At 38.4% G+C, this 23,742-nt stretch overlaps 1 protein-coding gene across 4 annotated transcripts in view; it reads left to right on the forward strand.

Annotated features, from left to right (window-relative positions):
• The window catches only part of SIK3 (SIK family kinase 3), a 290,388-nt gene that overhangs the window by 210,710 nt on the left and 55,936 nt on the right, over positions 1-23,742 (forward strand). For all 4 annotated transcript variants that reach the window (XM_029207075.1, XM_029207076.1, XM_029207072.1 and 1 more), the window contains one exon: positions 4,488-4,649. In XM_029207075.1, coding sequence (XP_029062908.1) covers positions 4,488-4,649 — 162 coding nt within the window. The remainder of the gene's footprint in view (positions 1-4,487; positions 4,650-23,742) is intronic.

Consider the following 23,742-nt stretch of genomic DNA (forward strand, 5'->3'; position numbering starts at 1 on the left):
GGAAGCTGAGTTATCTTGGCCTCGCCCTGACTCTTTTGGAAAGAAGCATTTGTTTCATAAACAGGAAGTCGTTTCCATGAGTGTAGAAAGAAGAAATGATAGAACTGAGTGACAAAGCAAAGAACTGCTAGCTGTGGTTAGCTTGGAATTGGCAGAAATCTTTCCAGGTAGCCACCTAAGCTTAGCACATGAGCCGCCTTTTTCCCATTCTAGACTGGGTTATTTCTTCATCATGTAAAATGAAAAGTTTCTGCCCTGTTGCTTGACCTGCTATCAGGGTATGTTCATTTTCAGCTAGTGTTTTGGATCTTAGATGTTGTAGACTTAGCAGACAAATGGAGACACTGTCTGTTTATAGTGGGAAAGTGACTTATTTTAAGAAATGTTGGCTTCCCACCGCTACCCCATTAGTGGCATGCCTCTGACACTCCAGCAAGGCTGGTCTAGGGACGTTAAGACTGCCTTATGTGTATTTTTGCTCTTTGAAAGGTTAGAATCTAACTGTACCACAAGATATTTCTTCCTGAGTCAGATTGGGACAAAATTACAAACAGTGAATTTGAAGCAATTCACTGTGGAGAAAGCAGTGAACTCTGAAGCAAACTTTGTAAACGCTGGTGCTCTAAGACTTTTGAAACTTCAGAATTCATTCCCTCTGCTTCTAATGATATACTCCTCATGAGGTATATAAATCCCTTAGTGTCACTAACTACTTTTGATTTTGTGAGGAAGAGCAGATAAAAAAGATTACAGAAATCCAGTGCCAAGTTATTTATGGTGATTGGAAAGTGAGAAAGAGAACTTAGACTCCTTACTTTTTTCTTTTGTTGTTGTTTTGTTTTTATTTCACAGGCTCCTCACTTTTGATAAGAACTTGAAAACAGGAGAACCGTTTTCTCCTTTTAATTGAGAGTCACCTCATCCTTGTCTGGGTTGAAATGGTTGAAGCTGTGATAGAGAAAAACTTTAAATTTGCCCCAGAGGTATAATGGCAACTAAATAGAGTAGTAGTTAATTGACGGTGAAAAGGGACTTACTGTGATGGAGTGAAGATTGTCTAGACTCAGGGGTGTGGATGGGGGGCTGGGGTCATGGTTGCAGGGTGGGGTGTTTGGGACTGGAGGTATGGGTGGCATCTTGCCCAGTATTTCGGAGAACTAGCTCACTAAACTGTCCAGAAGAAGCAGAACAACTCTTTAGAGTTCCTTGCAAGTGGGTTTATCCTGACAAGTTGCAGAATGTATTTTACTTTGAATGTTGAGTGGCTTGGGAGCTATTTGTTTCATTTGCCTTCTGAAATTACCCCAGTATGTATTCAAATGCTGTGACTTTGTGTTAAGTCCAGGCTGGGCTACTGCTGCTCTGGGTTTCTTCGCTGAAAGTTAAATGTCATATTTGAACTTGAAGAATTTTTGCTGCCTGCCTATGGAGCACACATGAACATAAAGCAGCCATTTGTCAGCAGGCAGCTGAAAGGCAATTTCAGCAGGGACCAAAAACCGCTGCAGGCTGCTGGCTTCCTGGCACACCCACTAGACCCTGTAGGTTTACACTGAAAGCAAACTAACGGGCTGGAGGCGGGGGGTGGTGGTGGTGGTAATGAGATGGGCAAAAATAAAAGCAGAGGCTAAATTCTGAATGACATTGAGCCAGTATGAAGGTCCTGTATGTGGGGAAGAGCACAACGTTCCCAAAGAAGAGAGAACTTAAACATCAAACACAATGGCTAGTAAGAAACATCTGATGTTTGCAGGCAACACATTTTTTAAAAAAGTAAATTGTGTATCTTCTTTATATTCTTAGCTGTAGGGATACTGTAGGTATCTTTAGGGAAAGTACTATATAGTTTAAGCCATTTTACCCAGTGTGCTATCACAAATACCTTGTAACCAGAACCATGTAACAGTACAATTGGTGTATAATAATAATCACTTTCAAGCATTGCAGAATCCTGAACAAAGATCCTTATGATCTATTAACCAAATGCTGAAATAGTATTTGTGTAGTAATGAGTGGACCTTTTTAAAAAATAGCTTTTTAAATGTCTTTGAAAGTTAAAATTATGTCATATATGATAACTCTTAGTCAAAGTACAAGTTTATTCCCGAATATGCTATACTTTCTTTGGCCATAGCATGTAACAGAATTTATTTCTGTTTAGCAGATCAAGAGGTGGCAGTATTGGCAGTATAAATGATTCATCCAAGGACAACCAATGTGTCATTGTAGAGATAAAACAGAACTAGGCTGCATTCTACCAGCTCCTGGCCTATGTAACATTTTTGAAACTTTCCAATCATTTTAGGAAAACAAAGTACTTAAAAAATACAAAGAGGTTTTTTTAATAAAAGAAAATCACTTATTTTGGAAATTGCTAAATTAATCATTCTGTTGTATTTAAGAAGCTCTTTGATGTGTTCTGGTAATTAGTATTTACTGCCAGATGAATGTCTCCTGGGCATTTTAATTAATGGGTGGCTTGGCCAATTGAGCTTCTGAGGGTAAACCTTCATAAGGGTTTATTTTTGTATTTCTCAAGAATAGCTGTCTCTTCAAAGATCTTTAATTAGACAAGGTTTAGCAGCTAAAGCACATTGTTAGAATAATTAGGCCTTGGGTGAAGAGAAATAGTGGGTCAAAGGAGCAGGTACTGTTAGAGAGAATGGCCTCTTCAAGTGGAGCATGGTGTCCACATCTGATGGACATCCAGTTCTTCAACAGCTTGTATTCACTCCCTGTCCCTAGTTGGGGACCTTGTGTTGTTTGAAATTCATTTGACAGATCTCACCAGAAGCCTAAACATACCAGAGTGTAAGCTCACTTATCACCACCTCTAAACTCCTGTAGAAAGCTGTATCCTAGTCCTTTTAACGTCTAAGCTAAAGACTTCTTATTTTCTCTTTCTTTCTACCAGATTGGTGATCTTGGCCATAATAATGATTGTTTTTGAGGGAAATGCTTCAAAGATCTTATGTGTGGGTCACTGATAACTCTTAACAATTATAACAACTCCTTTGAGGGGTCTTTCTTAATAATTTAAATAAACTACTTATAACATTGTTGTTAAAATTACTAATGTATTTGGTCTCCAAAGTTTAATGTCCGTTGTGGTCATAATGTACTTTGAATTATTTGAAAATCTGGTATGTGGGTGGATTGTCATTTTGCCCCCTTCTTCAAACCACCCCCACTCCATTTCTTGTCCTGAACTGTTAATCTTGTCAGTCATTACTGGTGCATATGTTTTATCTCAAAGTTCTTCTTTGTGATGAAGAAAAGATACACCTGACTTGTCCCATGGGGGATGGAGATGGTGCCAAAACAATTGGGTAGTATTACTGAAAGTACTATTAAAAAACAAAAAATAATACACTTATATTGTCTAATTTTCCACTTTCCCACTATCTCAGGATGCTTATGATAGCAAATGTGTCTTTTTTCCAGCTAGATCAGTTGATTTAAGGATAGTGCTGATGAGTTATTACAGATTTCAAACAGAGCAAACTGTGTCACTGACATTTCTAATGCCATCAGCTGTCGTGATCCGTATATGCTGTCAGATGAAGAACTGGGTTAAGGATATGTATGTCATTGGTTCAATATAAACCTACTTCCACTATTAGAAAAGTGTTATAGAACTTATGACATTGATTATATGTCAATCAATTCCTTTTTAAATATAGAGGATAGCCTGATTTATAGAATTACAAAGTTTATCCCATGTAAATTCTTTTGTTATACCTTAGTTAGTGACATAGCCAATGAAATTATTTCATTTAAAGTGGTAGAAACTCACATGGTTTTCTATTGATGTTATCTGTAAAAATTAATAACATAGTTTTAAAAATATTTGGTAAGCACAGTAAATGCAAATGTAAGGATGCAGGCATATTACTGTGCATTCCAGAGAATAGTCACCAAATAAGTACATTTTTATGTCAAATTGTAAACCTTTGAGAAAGCAGAAGAGATATTAGCCTAAACAGAATCCTATATAAAGCAGGTTTTCCCCTCTCAGCAATGACTAATTTCTGTCTATTCTTTCCTAAAGTGATTGATTATTGTGACTCTGCTTTTTGACTCACCCTTTAGCACAGGAAATATTGCTGATACTTATCTTCATGTGCATGTTTGCTGTATAATCTTTTGCAACGGAGATATGCACAGGAAGGTGTTGAGTGTTACGATCCTTGAAGAAAACCATTACGTGCATCCCTCACAGCTCTTCGTTCCTTATGGTAGGGCGAGTGTATTCTTATGCATATGTATGTGTAATGGGATTTATACTTAACGAAGTTTGGGTGCTCATTACTAATGAATTTTTATAGATACAAATCAGGACTGTAAGTGTATTGTTTTCCATTTGTTTGTTTTACTTCTTTGACTCATTCATTTGCTGGGCCCACTTGTATCACTCCTTCTGTCTACCTCTTGAAATTATACCACTGTCCCAAAACAAGGACTGACGGTATTCTTCTTCACCGCAGACCACCTGGTGGCCCATGGCAGAATGGCAGAAAAGGAGGCCCGTCGGAAGTTCAAACAGATTGTCGCAGCTGTCTTTTTTTGTCACTGTCGGAATATTGTTCATCGTGATCTAAAAGCTGAAAATTTGCTACTGGATGCCAATCTGAATATCAAAATAGCAGGTGAGAAGTATGCTGAGGATGTGAAATAGGAGTGAAGCAGCTTTTCCTTCAAGATTCTTAAAGCAAGGGATTATCTGTTTTATCTCTTCAGAAAGAAGTATTATAAAAAGGATTTTTGTGTGTGTGTGGCTTGAAAATTAATAAGCTTTCAAAATACATTGATGCTATTTTTTTTATGTAGTTTGGGATGCAACTAGGTTGGGAAGAAAGAAGAAAAAGTAATTTTTGAATAAGGAATAAAATATAGAATAAAGTAGTAAAAGAAAAAACTGATAAAATTGTGTGCCTTCTCACCTTCACTTGAGAAGGTTGCTTTGTGTCACTGCTGATATAGAGCATGCTTATTCTTAAGACTGTGGTTTTATGATCATTTAAGAAGAATAGATCTTACAGTGGTTTAAAGGCAGTCCATCTCTTTTTAGCCTCAAATTTCATTCATCTGCTCATCTGACAGTGCCTAAAAAAGCACTTTTCACTGCCTCACTCTACTCATACTTCAATTTTAGTAAACTGTCAGCATTTGCCTAACCAATACAAGCTCACCACCTATTGATAGAAAAAAGTGACTGCAGTTTATATAGAAACTATAAATATGAAAATAAACCGTTTTTGTTTTTCTGACAGTTTTTGGTATTGCACTGTATGTCCCTCGTCTTCCAGATAGAAAAGGACTGGAATCTCATATAGAAAACAGAACTTTAGCTAGAATATAACTGTCTTGAAAAGCCTAGGTAAGAAGCAATTCTGAAGATTTCCCTCCTTAACTGGGTGGGAACTGAGAGTTCAAATATATTTTATATTATAGGTCAAAGTACCTATGTGAACCCTTGTAGGTTGTTGATTCTTCTGACAGTTTCTTTTGTGTACATAACTGCTCACTTTCCAGGCTCTACTTTTACATCCTCGGAATGTCACCTAGCCTTTTTGTTTATCTAAGTTGGGCTGATTAGAACTTTTATAGTTGTAAGCTCTTTGAGTTCTGTATTTGCTTAGTACATAGTAGACAGGAATTAGAAGCTTTCTTTATCTTACGTGAAATCATGTTTTTCCTTTGCCCTGACGTCTGGTTTATATTCTCTAAAGCTCTCTAGGTGCTGACAGTGCTCACAAGGGTGGGTAGGGTGGAAAGGCCTGACAATTGCAAACCCTCTTTTGTAATTATTCATTGTAGTTTCAGTTAAATTAATGGTAATAACACCTACTAAGCTTCACAATCCCTGAAAGTATAATAAAATGTGTTAATTATCTATTGTTGCTGTAACAAATTACCACACACTTAGTGGCTTGAAACAATACAAGTTTATCTTATAGTTCTGGAGGTCAGAAATCTGAAATGAATCCTGTGGGGCTGAAACCAAGGTATTGGTGGAACTGGTTCCATCTGGAGGCTTTGGAGGATTCATCTCCTTGCCTTTTTCAGCTCATGGAGGCCTCCTGCGTTCCTTGGCTCCAGGCCTTACATCACACTTCCACCTCCTGCTTCCATTGTCACATCTCCCACTCCTAATCTGATCCTCTTACTTCCCTCTTGTAAGGACCCTTGTGATTACGTTGGACCCTCCTGGATGAACCAGGATGGTCTCTCCACCTCAAGATCCTTAACCTAACCACCTTAACCTATCCTTAACCTATCTGCAAAAGAAGATAACACATCCACAAGTTCCATGGATTAGGACAAGGATGTCTTTGAAGGGCTGTTATTCAGCCTACCACAAATGTTACTGTAGGGTTCTTTGGATTTTTGATTAGGGTAGTGAGTTAAAAGAAGGCCCTCAGGGCTTCCCTGGTGGCGCAGTGGTTGAGAGTCCATCAGCCAATGCAGGGGACACGGGTTCGTGTCCCGGTCCGGGAAGATCCCACATGCCGCGGAGCGGCTGGGTCCGTGAGCCATGGCCGCTGAGCCTGCACGTCCGGAGCCTGTGCTCCTCAACGGGAGAGGCCACAACAGTGAGAGGCCCGCATACCACAAAAAAAAAAAAAAGAAGGCCCTCTTTTTCTGCTACAGTCTTAGTCTACCTTCACTGACCAAAGACTAAGAAAAAGTTTTTATGCTTCCTTGGTTCTTGATTTTGAATTTAGAATCATTTTGATTTAGTTAAGGGAAATTTGTACGGCTTTTAGTTTTTGCATTGAGAAGCCAAGTTTAAAAAGCAGGGGTTGGTGATAATTGAATTTAGAAACTCTACTGACAAATATTTGGGTAAGGAGATTTTTAAATACTTTCCTTTGTTAATAGTTAAAAACAAACCCATGCAGTCACAATATGAGTCTCTACCTGTTGGTGTGTAATTACAGACTCCTAGGGGTCCTGACAGCCAGCCTTGGGCTCTCTGTGTATTAATACATATACTTTGTCAAGATTTTTATTTCATTAACCTAAAGTCTGCATTTTTATTATTTGTTTTCAGAGCAAAGCAAAGAATAAATGAGCGCCCCTAGCTTTGTGCTCTGCTACAGCATCTGACATTGTGTTTGTTTGCATTCTTTCCTACATGCTGTCATTACTCAGTTTCTCAGCCATTGCCTGAACTTCCCTTCCTACACATAAATTGGATAGAATACCTGTTCTCATCAGCCAGGCCTTCTTTGAACTTAATGGACCAGTGGGAGGAACGCTTCTAGTTGAAGCTGACTACAGCATGACTAATTTTAGAGAGGTAGGTTGGATGGTTCTGATGAGATAAGTTCAGATAAGTAATGAAATCAACTTTTTATTCTGAAAGTTAAAAGTAACTTTCAGATCTCTGATCTTTTCAGTAGTCTTTTTGATGAATTATTATAAATCTCAGTAAGAAAGAACTACTGTATATGAAAGAAACACATGAGAGAGAAAAGAGAGTTTTTTTATTTTATTTAAAATATTGTTAGTCTTAAGCACCTCATTTTAAAAATCATCGTATATGTTATAGTAGCAAATTAACTTGGAATTAATAAAAATTCAGATCAGGAAATTTAAGGAATTCATGTTTTCCTTATCCAATATTTACCTAGTGGTTTTGATGAAAAGATTACGCATTCTGTTCAAAAGTAGATGAATAAGTTGTTCTGGGGATGTTTGTGTTTACAGGAATTTATGTTTACTTTTTGTATGAAGTAATGTGACAATTTACATGTAATACTTGGTACTACTATAAAAATCTAGCTATTATAAAAGCCCATGTTAGCCCTCTTCAAGTGAATATGTGTTCCCAGGACACAAGAGATAAGTTTCAGTTACAGATATTAAAAGATTCAACATCATTCCATTGTTTGTTTTTGTGATTAAATTCTTACCTATGAATTTTTGTTCTAGTGCTAGTTCTAGAGAGAATGAAGCCCAGGTGAATACTTCGGGGTTTTTTTTCTGGTTTTAATGCTTTCTTCTTAATGCTGGTCACAAACCTGTCTTCTGTAGAACTATTTGAAAGATGTTTCTATCATTAGTAATCCAGCATAAGCATTGATTGTTTTCAGAATAAAGAATTTTATTTCTGAAAGGCACAGTTGCCAAGTCTGGAACGAAGAATTTGTAGTGGCTATCTGTAATCTACACTGTTCTTAACAAAGGCTTTTTGCTCCGGTATCATGGAACAGAAAAAAGAAGGCTAAGAACATGACTCCCACCCTCAAGAATTTACAGTCTATTTGGGCAGCAAATGCTTAGAGCTTTGAAAAGTTAAATAACACCAAAATTATGCTTTACATATATAAAAAGTACTTTGCAAAAGCATTTTCACGTGTATCATTTAATTTCAACATATTTGGCATGCAAATATGTCTTGCTTAGAAAACACTAGAGTTTCCAAAACACCTTTAACTTGCTAAACGTTTGAATTTCTTATAAAGAGCACTCGTGCAAATCGCTTTCATGTAGAGAATTCAACGCTGGGAAAAGAATAGGGTTCTTGGTCTCTAAACTTTCACTTTGTGCCTCAGATGTGTGAGGATCCACAAAGGAGCAGATTCAGGATGGAGGAGGCACAACATGGCTCTCTCAGCACATCGATTGTATCCCTGGGTGACAGCATGGCCGACAGCTACCAAATTGCAGTTTGATACAATAGGAGAGATGTTACAGAGCACATCATGATTCATTATCACGTTAATTGTATAGTCCAGTCACCACAGGAGTTCAGAGGATGGAGAAACCACTTTAGTTTGCAGAATTTCATTAGATTACAGATGCCACAGGGACTGTAAGCATATCCCATTTATTGTACCTGTTGTATAGTAGGTGCTCAATAACTTTGTTGATCTGAACTTTACACAGTGGTGATGAGGACAGAAACACCCTTTTGAGAATATAGCACTTGAGGTGAGTCTTAAAGGATGAATAGAATTCTTTAAGGATAGATGTCAAGGAGAGAATGCCAGTAGGATTAGTCAGTAAGCAAATGTTAGTAAAGCACCTGCTGTGTGCAGACATTGGGAATACAGCAGCGATTAAAGTAGTCCCTTGGAACTAATGTTCTGATGGGGAAAGATAGACAGTAAACACATAAACAAGCTCTCATAAGGGCTGTGAAAATGGTAATATCGAGTAGTCTGATAGAACGACTTGTGAGAGGGTAACGAGGATAGTCAGAGCCTTCCAAACAGAAGGAAGAGCAAGGCAAAGGCCTGCGAGAGGTGAATTCAGCGTATTTAGGGGGTAAGAGAAAGTTTAGCATGGCTGAGGATAATAAATAAGGCCGGGAGTGGAAAGATGGGATGAGAGAGCTGGCAAGGGCCAGTTCGCCTGGGGACCTGTGCACATGGTGAGGATTTGGGGCTTTATTTTGGTTACAGTGGGAAGCTGAGTTAGAGAAGCATGGGCAGCAGTAGGATGCACACAGCATATCTGCAGAAAAGCTTGGTGAGAGGGAAGGATCGAGGAGTCATGCCTGAGAAGGCAGGAAGGGGAGGTATTTGTACTAAATTGTGAAATTGTTTGAATACCAGGCTTAATAAATCAGATTCAGGGTGGATAAGGAAAAAAGGGTGGGAGTAGGGAGAGGGGACAGGAAGGCAATACGAAGATCAGTTAAAAGGCTGTGAAATGGTAAAATCCTGCATACGGGTGGTGGCAGTGGATGTGGGAAGGAAGAAAAGGGCAACAAACACAAGAGATGTGAGCAGAGGAGGAATTTCTGGGACTGGGTAACCAGTCACATCTCTGGGCCAGGAAGAGGGAACTTCCAGTCAGAGATATGTTTAGAAATAGAGAAATCAGATTTTCTTATTGATGGATTATATTAAGCTATCAAACTGGTGTTGCCTTATTTTTAATGGTTGATGCACTGCTATTCAAAAGGAATTTTAATTCTTGTCCTTAAAAATTTACTAGAGAAATTTCTGTATTTATAAAAGATTGCCTAAATGTAGCTGGCTTACTCCCTGAAGCAAAGTTATTTGAAATACTCAGACGTTATGAGAATGTTTTGAAAATTGTGGAAACTTTTTTTTTTTAACCTAAGGAAGTTGGAAACTTTTTTCTTTAAATGTCGACTCCCAGAATGGTCTCCATGAGATGGTTTCCACTCCGGTGTTATTGTTTTAGTTGGCAATCAGTAGACAGCAAAGATCTGAAGTTCAGCTACAGCAAAGCCAATATTTTGGAAAGAATTTCCACAGTGCATGGATTTGAGGTACTGTGGGAATTTTTGACCTTTAATGCAGTGAGATCTAGACTACTTCATTTTTTAAAAGTGAGAAACTAAAACATTTGGTAAGTCTATTGACCTTTCACCACCTGTATGAATATGCTAAGATACAGTCATATCTGTATCTCAAAACGAAGGTTGGAAACCTTGGATTTCTGAGACCCCTTCCATAGTCTGGTGATTGAGAATGTCCCTGACAGGTCACAAAAAGTAGTTACGAATATTCATCGTGTCAATCCCAAATTTTATGTCATTATCCTAACACCCTTTGTTTAGGTAATCTTTCAGTACACCTCCCTGATTGATGGGTAGTAAATTGAGACCCAGAGAGGCCATGTGACTTTCCCAAATTCGGGTCCTAGTAGAGCCTAGGAATCATAACGCCTCACCCTTGTGCTCTCACCCTGAAATGGTATAGGACCCTCAACTAGCAGGGGCTAAGGAACTTTAACGTATATTGACCCTTGGGAAAATGGAGTTTGGAAAATTCTCTCTTGTGAATCCTATTCCTAAGACTGGAGCTTTTACAAATGAAAAATTAATGTACCTTCATTAAAAAGGCATTTCAGGTACACATAGTTGACACACATGACACATGAAAAAATGCTCAACATCGCTAATTATTAGAGAAACGCAAATCAAAACTGCAATGAGGTACCACCTCACACCAGTCAGAATGGCCATCATTAAAAAGTCTGCAGATAACCAGTGCTGGAGAGGGTTTGGAGAAAGGGGAACCCTCCTGCACTGTTGGTGGGAATGTAAATTGGTACAGCCACTATGGAAAACAGTGTGGAGGTTCCTCAAAAAACTAAAAATAGAGTTACCATATGATCCAGCAATCTCACTCCTGGGCTTACATCTGGACAAAACTATGATTCGGAAAGATCCATGCACTCCACAGGACAGGAATAAAGGCACAGACATAGAGAATGGACTTGAGGACATGGAGAGGGGGAAGGGTAAGCTTGGATGAAGTGAGAGGGTGGCATGGACATATATATGCTACCAAATGTAAAATAGATAGCTAGTGGGAGGCAGCCGCATGGCACAGGGAGATCAGCTTGGTGCTTTGTGTCCACCTAGAGGGGTGGGATAGGGAGGGTGGGAGGGAGACGCAAGAGGGAGGAGATATAGGGATATATGTATATGTATAGCTGATTCACTTTGTTATACAGCAGAAACTAACACACCATTGTAAAGCGATTATACTCCAATAAAGATGTTTAAAAAAAAAAGAAAAGAAAAGATACATGCACCCCAGTGTTCATAGCAGCACTATTTACAATAGCCTAGACGTGGAAGGAACCTAAATGTCCATCGACAGCTGAATGGATAGGAAAGATGTGGTGTGTATATATATATATATATATATATATATATATATATATATATATACTGGAATACTGCTCAGCCATTTAGAAAAAGTAAAATAATGCCATTTTCAGCAACATGGATGGACCTAGAGATTATCATGCTAAGTGAAGAAAGTCAGGAAGAGGAAGACAAATACCATATGATGTCACTTATATGTGAAATCTAAAATATGACACAAATGAACTTATCTATGAAACAGAAACAGACTCACAGACATAGAGAACAGACTTGTGGTTGCCAAGGGGGAGGGGGCTGAGGGAGGGATGGATTGGGAGTTTGGGATTAGCAGATGAAAACTATTATATATAAAATGGATAAACAACAAGGTTCTACTGTATAGACAGAGAAGTATATTTGATATCCTGTAATACACCATAATGGAAAAAGAAAAAACAAGAAATAAAGTGAATATAACTATTTAATATTTTTTAAATGACAAGATTTTATTTTATTATTTTATGACTGAATAATATTCCACTGTATACATATACTACATTTTAAAATCCATTCATCTGTTGATGGACACTGAGGTTGTTTCCATATCTTGGCTATTGTAAATTATGCTGCGATGAACATGAGCATGCAGATGTCTTTTTGAATTAGTGCTTTCATTTTCTTTTCTTTTCTTTTTTTTTTTTTTTTTTTTTGGCCACGTCACGCGGCTTATGGGATTTTATTTCCCCAACCAGGGATCAAACTTGGTTTCTCAGCACTGAGAGCAAGGAGTCCTAACCACTGAACTGCCAGGGAATTCCCAGTGCTTTCATTTTCTTTAGATCAATACCTAGAAGTGGAATTGCTGGATCATATGGTAGTTCTCTTTTTAATTTTTTGAGGAACTTCTATACTGTTTTTCATAGTGGCTGCACCAGTGAACATTCCCACCAACAGTGCACAAGGGTTCCCTTTTCTCCACACCCTCACCAATATTTGTTACTTCTTGTCTTTTTGGTAATAGCCATTCTAACAGGTGTTTTGATTTGCATTTCCCTGGTGATTAGTGATGTTAAGCATCTTTTCATGTACCTCTTGGCCATCTGCATGTCTTCTTTGGAAAAATGTCTATTCAGATCTTCTGTCCATTTAAAAAATTGAATTGTTTTTTTGCTACTGAGTTGTATGAGTTTTTTATGTATTTTAGATATTAACCCCTCATCAGATACATGATTTGCAAATATTTTCTCCTATTCAGTAGGTTGCCTTTTCATTTTGTTGATAAATATAAATATTATTTATAATGAACTTTTAAGTCAATTTTAATAATGTACTAATATAAAATATTTTACTTAAGTTACTTCTTTATCGTAAATCACATAAAAATGACAAAGTTATTCTAAAAATTTCTTTCTTGCAAAGTTTTTAGGATAATATATTCCTTTGAAAGAAGTTTGAGAGTCAGAAAAGTTGGAAAATACTGGGTACTTGTACAATTAAATAGGTTAGTTTTCTTAACATTCTAGTCCAAATATGACCTTGATCTTTTTAATCAGATTGAGAAATTCTCTGAGCTCTTGATAGACTCTTTTTCAGGAAAGCCCTTCTCCTCTATTATATACCAATTGCCCGTAAACTTTTGCTTAAAACTCAATTTATGCATATAATTATATAGTTAGATGTGTGATTATGTTGTTTGCCCCTTGATGCATTAATGGTCCCTCAGAAACTTGGGGCGTATCCTACTCCTGTTAGTATATTTACACCTTACCTTTTAGGTGGGTTACTGTTCAGATGTTTCCTCTCATTTGAGTTATGTTTATTCTATTCTGTTAGGTTTAACCTAAGATGGTATTTTCTTGCCTGCTTAGTTTCTAGGTGACAACTGAGAATCTTATATGTGATCGTACCTTCTTTTCTCCAAAAGTAGCCTTCTGCTTATCAGACCATATGCCTTAATTTTTAATTTGGAAAATATTATTGTTATACCTATATACTGTATTTCCATTTGGTATCTTTAGTTTCTGTTGAGAAGTTAAGGGGACCTTGATTCATTATGGTCCATAAAAGGCACACTAAAAATTTGTATAGTGTGCTCACCTATCAGGATTAGAAACTTACTTGATTGAATGATTGGACTATTATTTTTCTAAGTGATATGAATCACTTTAGAATCATAATTGCAATAGTATGCATTATTTCAAGAATTCCAGTGAATATTGTTTGTAGGTCTTATAGAAAAGGTCTTATTATAACCTTTTCCTTTATACATCTACTCAATACTGAGTTTGATTAAAAGATCCCGTGTTGGCGAGGGGTTTTTGCCTTTCATGAGAAGCGTTGGGGTAGTGCTATCTATGATAGAGTGGAGGGGATTCGTTTATTACCTCATTTAAAAATAGCTGAGTTCAGTGATCCTAACTGCTAAGATATTTTTAAAACTTTGGGGGCAAATACATGTCATTCATTGAAAATACCAGTGTAATGCTGCTCCAGCATTTTTGCTTTTAAACTTTCATTTTCCACGGAGGTAGTCATCATGCTGTATGATACACGTTGCTCAGAAGTTGTGGAGGGTCAGGAGATTGCTAAGATTAAGTGATAGCTGTGTAAGAGCCCTGTATATGGTGCAATAGTAGGAGCTGCAACAGAACGGTCCTCTAATACCTAACACATTACCAAGAAGGTACATATATTCTTTCAACCTCCTGAATATTATCTGTCCCCTCCTCCAATTCTGACCTCCCCTGGTTTCTTAAACTAAACCAAATGCCCCCCTTCCCAAATAAGCTGATTACTTGATTTTTTTTTTCCCATGAAGGAATTTCTCTTGAGTATAAATGCTCAGGCTGTGAGTCAGTAGTTTTTGGCATTACTTCTCTATTAGCTCCTAGTTAGGAAGTTCAGCCAGAGGTTGAAGGGATTGCTAAACACTTTAGGACCTCCCAGACCCATTTTTGAGAGCAAACTAATATTGAGACTCCTGGGAACTTTGAAACTCATCCTTTGTCACTACCAATATTTTGAGATTCACACAGTTGACTCTTGTGTTCAAATCCAAATAAAGCTTTTGGGTCACATGGTTTCTAGGCTAGTAATATTGTGTAGGAAAAACAAGGTTAGTTCCTCTTCCGTGTCATGTTCTATCTTAACAGTCCGTATAACGGTCTAAATCCTGTTTATAAAGTGTTCTTTTACAGGTCTTGACCTTTGATTCGTCAGATCATTTCTAGCTGGAATACCTGGCAGCTTGTGGCCCACACCCCGTACTTATTAGTCCACTGAGAAGTTAATCAGGGCCCTCAGTTATTTCTATTCTTGATCTTTGTCCTTACTTGCAAGTGCAGCATTGGGGTTATGAGTCCTCAGAAGCTTTCAGATTTTAAAACAGGACGGGGGCTTCCCTGGTGGCGCAGTGGTTGAGAGTCCGCCTGCCAATGCAGGGGATACGGGTTCGTGCCCCGGTCTGGGAAGATCCCACATGCCGTGGAGCGGCTGGGCCCATGAGCCATGGCCGCTGAGCCTGCGCGTCCGGAGCCTGTGCTCCGCAACGGGAGAGGCCACAACAGTGAGAGGCCCGCGTACCGCAAAAACAAAACAAAACAAAAAAACCAGGAAGGATCTTGTCTCGGTATTTTCTGGTGAGGTGGTTTATTTAGGATAAGTAATTATTTTCCCACTTCACGTTTTTCCTCTGCCCCGTACTTCCAAGCTTACTTATCACAACGAGGAAGTGAAATGAAGCACAAGTTACTCCTGAAGGGGTTGGCTGCCACTTGTAGCTATACTACTGTACTACCTTCACAGACACTGTGAACATTTGGAACTGGCTGCAGGCTGCGCCTAGTCTGTTATATCTGCTTCGGGTTGCTCCTTGGTCAGCCAAAAAAGAAGTCAAGGGTATTACTCTGAGGTGGTGGGCCAAGTAAGAAAACTTCCTCTTGCAGTTGTCCTGATTTTTAAATTCGTACCACCCGTTCCCTCTTTCCCCTTGCCACATAGACATACCCAGTTGTTGATATACTTAACTTTTAGGGCTACAGTATCACTGCCGTGTATAGCCCCAGCCTCCTGATCTTGCCTAGAACAAAGGATTTCAAGTCTCAAAATGGATAGTAAAGCTCTGGTATTTAAACCATCCCTAGAAGACAGACATATGGTTCCAGTTAGTCTGCTGCTCTGTATTAAGGGGATGTAAGATACCATTCTAGCCTGCAGACAAATGCTAACCAACCAGGGTGTTGGGGATTGGAAAAGAGACCTAACAAATTATGTTAGGGGCCACTTATGAGTGGAGAAATAAATGACCATAGGCCACATGAAGAGAACAACTCCACCCATATGGCTTCTGTTGTGTGGGTGTGAGTATTCACTTCAACCAGTTTCTTCTCTTGTTTCTCCCTTTCCTTCTGTAACTCTTTAGAATATTCATCATTTTAATGTTGATTCTGTAGGTCATAATTTTTTTCCTGTTGCCAATAAATAAAGAGGAAAGGATATAAAGTATCTTTATGGCATCTTTGTACCTGAGAATTTTCTGAAACTAACTGCTCAGTGTTTTAGTTCTTATTATTCAAGTCTTTATTTTTAAAACAAAAATTTTTAATACAGAATAATAAAGCAATAATGTAAGCATACTATAGGAAATTTAAAGAACAACAAAAGATTTTTAAGTACCCAAACTGGAATCTCACCTCCAAAACTTACCATTTTGAACGCATTTCTTTTTTTTCTATGCATGCTTTTTTATAATTATAGTCACTGTATGTACAATTTTACGTGTAGTTTTTATCCTTTATGGTATGTCAAATATTTTCCCTATGCTGTTCCATGTAATCATTTTTAATGATTGCATATCAAATAGATATAACATAATTTACTTAGTCTCTCCCATATTGTTGTAAGAGCACAGAAATTCTTGATAGGGCTGTGGTGTTTACTCCCCGCCTTCCTTTCTTTGACATTATCAGTATACTTCAAAACTACAGAGTTTATATACTTATCATTTTGAACATGCACTGAATCTGTTCTCTTCTTTGCCTTAAGTTTCTATGTTATTTTTGTTGTTCTTGTTCTCTTTTTTTATTCTTGTGGACGTTGCCCTGCTTCTGCGTTTCCCTTTGTACTGCACCAGCGTTCTCCAACCTTCGCCTTGTGATGCCGCCGTGTGAGCTTGTGATGCCGTAGTTTATTTTTCTTGTGCCCCCTGGTTAGAACCATCCTGGGCCGACATGAGCTGGGGCCATGCAGCACTTTAGTATTCCTTAGGACGGTAGTTCTGGAAAGCTAAAAGAAAATAGTGACTGAATACAGAGTGCCTGAGGTGATAAAGACATGTTTAGGCTCTGTCCGTCCACTGGCTTCTTACCTCTGGGATTTGAATAATTAAAATGTTATAAGCAGAAAAAAAATATCTTCTAGTTAGGGGAGAGTTAAGATTATTTATCAGAAAGATTTGCCAAGATTAGGTTAACTCTCAGTTACCTACGTGTTGTTTTTTTGTTTTGTTTTGTTCTGTTTTTTACTATCCCATTATTTTGAGTTTTTTCCCTCCCCTCTCTTCTGGCCGTCCATGTTTTTTGATTCACTAGTATATCAAGCCTGTTTATCTTAAGTTAGACATACGGAAGGAAAAGAAGGAAAATCTAAGTCTCTTCAATGTCGTTCTTTGATAGCAGCTCTTGTTCAGTTAGGGGAGACAGTGACAGTATAGACAAAAATTGATTTTTAAACTATGAGTAAGGCGTCTTAGTCCATTCGGGCTGCAATAATAAAATACCACAGACTAGGTGGCTCATAAACAACAGAAGTTTATTGCTCACAGTTCCAGGCTGGGAGGTCTAAGCTCAAGGCACCAGCATGACTGCCTTCTGGTGAAGGCCCTCTTCCTGGTTCATAGCTAGAGCCTGCTCAGTGTGTCCACACATGGTGGCAGGGGCTAGAGGTCTCTCTGGAGCCTCCTTTATAAGGCACTGATCCCACTCATGAGGGTTCCACCCTCATGACCTAATCGATTCCCAAAGCTCCCACGTTCTAATACCATCACCTTGGGAATTAGGATTTCAACATGTGAATTTTGAGGGCACATTCAGACCATTACATAATGTATGCCATCTTTGTCTCTTAATATGAGTTACTGAGAAGTAGTTATTTTATTAGTATAACACTAATACTAATATTTTAATGAAGTGAACTGCTTATCATTTATACCTAATTGCTGTTATATTATGACAGCAATTATATATCATTAAAATATTTACTACTTTTAAATTGTTTTTAACTACACCTCTAAACTCTGTCATTGTATATCACATCTTCATAGTTTGCTCTTCTTCAAATAGGAGTATTGCTGTTTTTAACAAAAACTTCACTGGGATTCCTGTTTCAGCAAGTAACTGCCAGTTCCTACCCTCTTAGCTGTTCTCTAAGGGCAGCTCTGAGTTCTCATACCTTTATCCCTTTTTATTTTTTATTATTAATTTTTTGATGTGGATCATTTTTTTTAATTTATTTATTTTTGGCTGCATTGGGTCTTCATTGCTGTGCGTGGGCTTTCTCTAGTTGCAGTGAGCGGGGCTACTCTTCGTTGCAGTGTGCAGGCTTCTTATTGCGGTGGTTTCTCTTGTTGCGGAGCAGGGGCTCTAGGCGTGCGGGCTTCAGTAGTTGTGGCGCAGTTATTTCTGTCTAGTATTCCATGACAGAAGTATACCACAAGTTATTTTTCCATTTTATCCATTGATGGATATTTGGATTGCTTTTAGTTTGTAGCTCTTATTAACAATTGCGATGAACATTGCATTCTTAAACATTAATGTGCATCCTTAAACATTAATGAAGAGTATAAACTGAGGAGTAAAGTTGCTAGGTTGTACTGTATGTCTGTTTTCAGATTTTACTGGGTGATGCTAAACTGGTGTGTCAGTTTGTGTGAGGGTTCCCATTCCTGCATGTCTTCACCAGTGCTGTGTATTCTTTTTAAAATTTGTTATTGGAGTATAGTTGATTTACAATGCTGTGTTAGTTTCAGGTGTACAGCAAAGTGAATCAACTATACATATACACATATCCACTCCCCTTCAGATTCTTTTCCCATATTGGCCATTACAGAGCATTGAGTAGAGTTCCCTGTGCTATACAGTAGGTCCCTATTAGCTATCCACTTCTGTATAGTAGTGTGTAGTGCTGGGTATTATTACACATTATAATTTTTGTCAGTTTGGTGAGTGTGTAATGGTTATCTCATTGTGGTTTTAGTTTTTTATTTTGTCTTTAATAATGAGATTGAACTCCTTTTCATGTCTTTGGCCTTTTTTGTGAAGTGTCTGCTTAAGTAAGTCTTTTGCCCATTTTTCTACTGGGTTGTCTGTCTTGCTGATTTATAGGAGTTTTTGTTTCAATAATGATATGAGTCTTTTGTCTTATTTATTTATTTATTTTTGCGGTACATGGGCCTCTCACTGTTGTGGCCTCCCCCGTTGCGGAGCACAGGCTCCAGACGCACAGGCTCAGGGGCCATGGCTCACGGGCCCAGCTGCTCCGCGGCATGTGGGATCTTCCTGGACCGGGGCATGAACCCGCGTCCCCTGCATCGGCAGGCAGACTCTCAACCACTGTGCCGCCACGGAAGCCCGAGTCTTTTGTTTTATGGGTTACAAATAACTTCTCTCATTTCGTGATTTCTCATTTCACTCTCTCTTTCAGTGAATAGACATTTTAGTATAATTTTGTTATGAGCAAGACAGAGTTTATTTTTAAATTTTATTTATTTATTTTTATACAGCAGGTTCTTATTAGTTATCTGTTTTATACATATTAGTGTATATATGTCAATCCTGATATCCCAATTCTTCCCACCCCCCGCCCTGCTTTCCCCCACTTGGTGTCTGTACGTTTGTTCTCTATGTCTGTGTCTCTATTTCTGCCTTGCAAACGGGTTCATCTGTACTATTTTTCTAGATTCTACTTTTTGTGTTAATATACGATATTTGTTTTTCTCTTTCTGACTGACTTCACTCTGTATGACAGTCTCTAGGTCCATCCACGTCTCTAAAAATGACCCAGTTTCGTTCCTTTTTATGGATGAGTAATATTCCATTGTATATATGTGCCACATCTTATTTATCCATTCGTCTGTTGATGGACATTTAGGTTGCTTCCATGACCTGACTGTTGTAAATAGTGCTGCTATGAACATTGGGGTGCATGTGTCTTTTTGAATTATGGTTTTCTCTGGGTATATGCCCAGTAGTGGGATTGCTGGGTCATATGGTAATTCTGTTTTTAGTTTTTTAAGGAAACTCCATACTGTTCTCCATAGTGGCTGTATCAATTTACATTCCCACCAGCAGTGCAAGAGGATTCCCTTTTCTCCACACCCTCTCCAGCATGTGTTGTTTGTAGACTTTCTGATGATGCCCATTCTGACTGGTGTGAGGTGATGCCTCACTGTAGTTTTGATGTGCATTTCTCTAATGATTAGTGATGTGGAGCAGCTTCTCATGTGCTTCCTGGCCTAGACATTTTAGTATAATTTTAATGTAACCGAATTTACCATCCTTTCCTTTATGATTTGTGCCTTTTGTTTCTTGTTTAAGAAATTCTTCCATCCCCTGAGGCTATAAACATAGTCTCCTTTATTGTTTTATAAAAAACTTTGTAGTTTTACCTTTTACATTGTCTGTGATCCACCTGGAATTAATTTTATGATATGATGTGAGGAAGGTGTCCTATTTAATTTTTTCCCATATGGAAAATCAGATGTACCTATGCCATTTACTGAGAAACTCATCCTTTCCTCAGTGGTATACAGTGCCTACTCTTCTTTTCAGTGCACTGTTTTTAAAGCAACTTGTAAAAAAGCAGTATGTCTCAAGCCCTGTATGCCTTTGGGAATTACATAAGCAAAACAAAGGGTTGGCAGTCAAGAAGAAGATGAAAAACAGTAGAATATAATAACTAAGGAATTTGGAAGTTGTATAAAAATAGTTGTGGGATGTACATTTACCTAAATATAAACATATACCTGATGCTGAAAGCACAGTGTGGATGTGGGCTTTGAGGGCATCCAGGCTGGAATTATAGGCTGGGCCTTGTTCTTAGTAAGTTTTGGGGTTTGTTTAAACTTTATATTTGAACATGTTACTTAATGACCCTCACTTGCCCAGACGTAAGACAAAAATAACGCTCATCTCAATGAGATAATAAATACATGGTACCAAAACACAGCACTTGACAGAGTGTCCCTTGAAAAATGGCTTTTTATTCCACAGAATTCAAAGTGCTGCACAGATGGGAAAACTGTGGCACTGAGACGAAGCAGGGCAGCCCAGTATACTTGGCTCTCCAGGGTCCGTGCCACTCATCTGCGTGGCCACATTGCTCGTTTCTAAGTACCCTGAACAAATTTACTCATAGTTCAGAATTATTATTTATTGGTTGTCATCCAACTTAGTAAGAAAGGCCTTATTTTATTCGTAGTGTGACATTCTGGATGATTCATAATGAATCTAGGTTATGTTCTTAGTTCATTCCTATGACTTAGCATTAAGACAGATTAACTAACAAAAATGCTCAGGGGAAATTATACCACTTTTAGTCTCGAGTCATTACATGTGATATAGTTTTCCCTCAGATAAAAGTTGCATAGTGCTTGGATGACATTATATGGATGCTGCAGACCACCTTTTCCTTCTTTGAAATGTTTTTCTCCTCTCTCATCTTTCTTATTATAATGATATATTTCTCTCTCCCTTTTGCTCCTTTTTCTTTCTATTCCTGCACCTATAGCATAGGAAGTACCTATGGGTGTTTCCTAAGCCTTGATTCCCAGCCATCCTTCTTTCTCCACTTATTCTTTCAAAAAACTTTTATCCGTTCATTACTACAACTCATTTCATCAGAACATCTTCACTTGAATTTCTTCTCACCTTCTTAAACTCAATCCATGACCAAAAAAAAATTTTTTTCTTCCCAAATCAACTACTCTGTACTTTTCACTCCTTTTCATCCCATGTATTATTATCTGTCCTCAAGTACTGTCCAGTCTTTTTTCAAAATAATTTTTGAGTTGTCTTTCTCATTTTCACTGTTTCTACTTTCTCACAGGCCTTCCACTTCACGTCACACTTAACCTAGTCTTGCTTTCAGGTTAATTTTACTGCATCTGCCCGTACCAGAAGTTCTAACGACTCATCACTGTAAGAGTGGTTCTCAAACCTCTTTGGAAAGAGTTGTTTTATCTGTTTACATTCAGTTGTCTAAATTATTTCCAGGAGATCCAGTAGGTCTGAAGTAAGATTTGTGGATCACTCTAAATACATTGGTGATTCTGATATATACGCAGGGTTGAAAATCAATGGTTGGAAGAGGACAGGGGATGGGATGGGTAGTGCTTATGATTAGATGTAATTATTAAGATAGCAGTTTTCTATTTGGGTGGTGGGTTCAGGGGTGCTCACTGCATAACGAAAAATAAGTAACTACTTCTAAAAGAAAGCATAGGGGTAAATCTTTGTGACCTTGGGTTAGGCAGTGATTTCTCAGATATGACACCGAGAGCATAAGTTACAAAAGAAAATCTAGATAAGTTGGACTTCATCAAAATTGAAAACTTTTGTGCATCAAAGGACACTATCAAGAAAGTGAACAGGGCTTTCTTGGTGGCGCAGTGGTTGAGAATCTGCCTGCTAATGCAGGGGACACGGGTTCGAGCCCTGGTCTGGGAGGATCCCACATGCCGCGGAGCAACTAGGCCCGTGAGCCACAACTACTGAGCCTGCGCGTCTGGAGCCTGTGCTCCGCAACAAGAGAGGCCGCGATAGTGAGAGGCCCACGTACCGCGATGAAGAGTGGCCCCCGCTTGCCACAACTAGAGAAAGCCCTTGCACAGAAATGAAGACCTAACACAGCAAAAATAAATTAATCAATTAATAAACTCCTACCCCCAACATCTTCTTAAAAAAAAAAGAAAGTGAACAGATAATCCACGGAATGGGAGAAAATATTTGCAAATCATATCAACGGACTTGTATCCAGGGAATATAAATAACTCTTACAACTCAATAATAGAAAGTTAACCCAATTTAAAAATGGGCAAAAGATTTGAATAGACATTTGTCCAAAGAAGATATACAAATGGCCAATTAGCACATGAAATGATGCTCGACATCATTAGCCATCAGGGAAATGCAAATTAAAACCAATCCCCCACCCAGGATAGCTGTAATTTAAAAAATATAAAAAGATAGTAATAAGTGTTGGGAAGGGGCTTCCCTGGTGGCACAGTGGCTAAGAATCTGCCTGCCAACACAGGGGACACAGGTTTTGAGCCCTGGTCCAGGAAGATCCCACATGCCTCGGAGCAACTAAGCCCATGCGCCACAGCTACTGAGCCTGTGCTCTAGAGTACGCGCGCCACAACTACTGAAGCCCGCAGGCCTAGAGCCTGTGCTCCGCAACAAGAGAAGCCACCACAATGAGAAGCCCGCACACCTCAACGAAGAGTAACCCCCGCTTACCACAACTAGAGAAAGCTCGCGTGCAGCGATGAAGACCCAATGCAGCCAAAAATTAAAAAAAAAAAAAAGTGTTGGGAAGGATGTGGATAAATTGGAACTCTTGTACATTGTTGATGGGAATGTAAAGTGTTGCAGCCACTTCAGATAACGGTTTGTGCAGTTCCTGAGAAGACCAAACATGGAGTTACCATATGACTCAGCAGTTCCACTACTAGGTATGTACCCAAGAGAAATGAAAACATACATCCACAAAAAAACTTTTGTGAATGTTCATAGCAACATTATTCATAGTACCAAAAAAAAAAAAGAATCAACCTAAATATCCATCAGCTGATGAATGGATACATAAATTGTGGTGTGTCCTTACCATGGAATATTATTCAGCAATTAAAAAAGAATGAACTAGTGATAGATGCTACAATGTGTATGAACCTTGAAAACACTATGCTAATTGAAAGAAGCCAGTCACAAAAGACCACATATTGTGTGATTCCTTTTATATGAAATGTCCAGAATAGTCAAATCCATAGAGACAGAAAGTTGATTAGTGATTGTCTAGGGCGGAGGCATTGGTGGGAGAGTTGAGGGGGGAGAAATGGAGAGTGACTGCTAATTGGTACAGGGTTTCTTTTTAGGTTGATGAAA

This window comes from Monodon monoceros, unplaced genomic scaffold (genome assembly GCF_005190385.1).
Source record: "Monodon monoceros isolate NGI ecotype Baffin Bay Population unplaced genomic scaffold, NGI_Narwhal_1 Super_Scaffold_7, whole genome shotgun sequence".
Classification (NCBI taxonomy): domain Eukaryota; kingdom Metazoa; phylum Chordata; class Mammalia; order Artiodactyla; family Monodontidae; genus Monodon; species Monodon monoceros.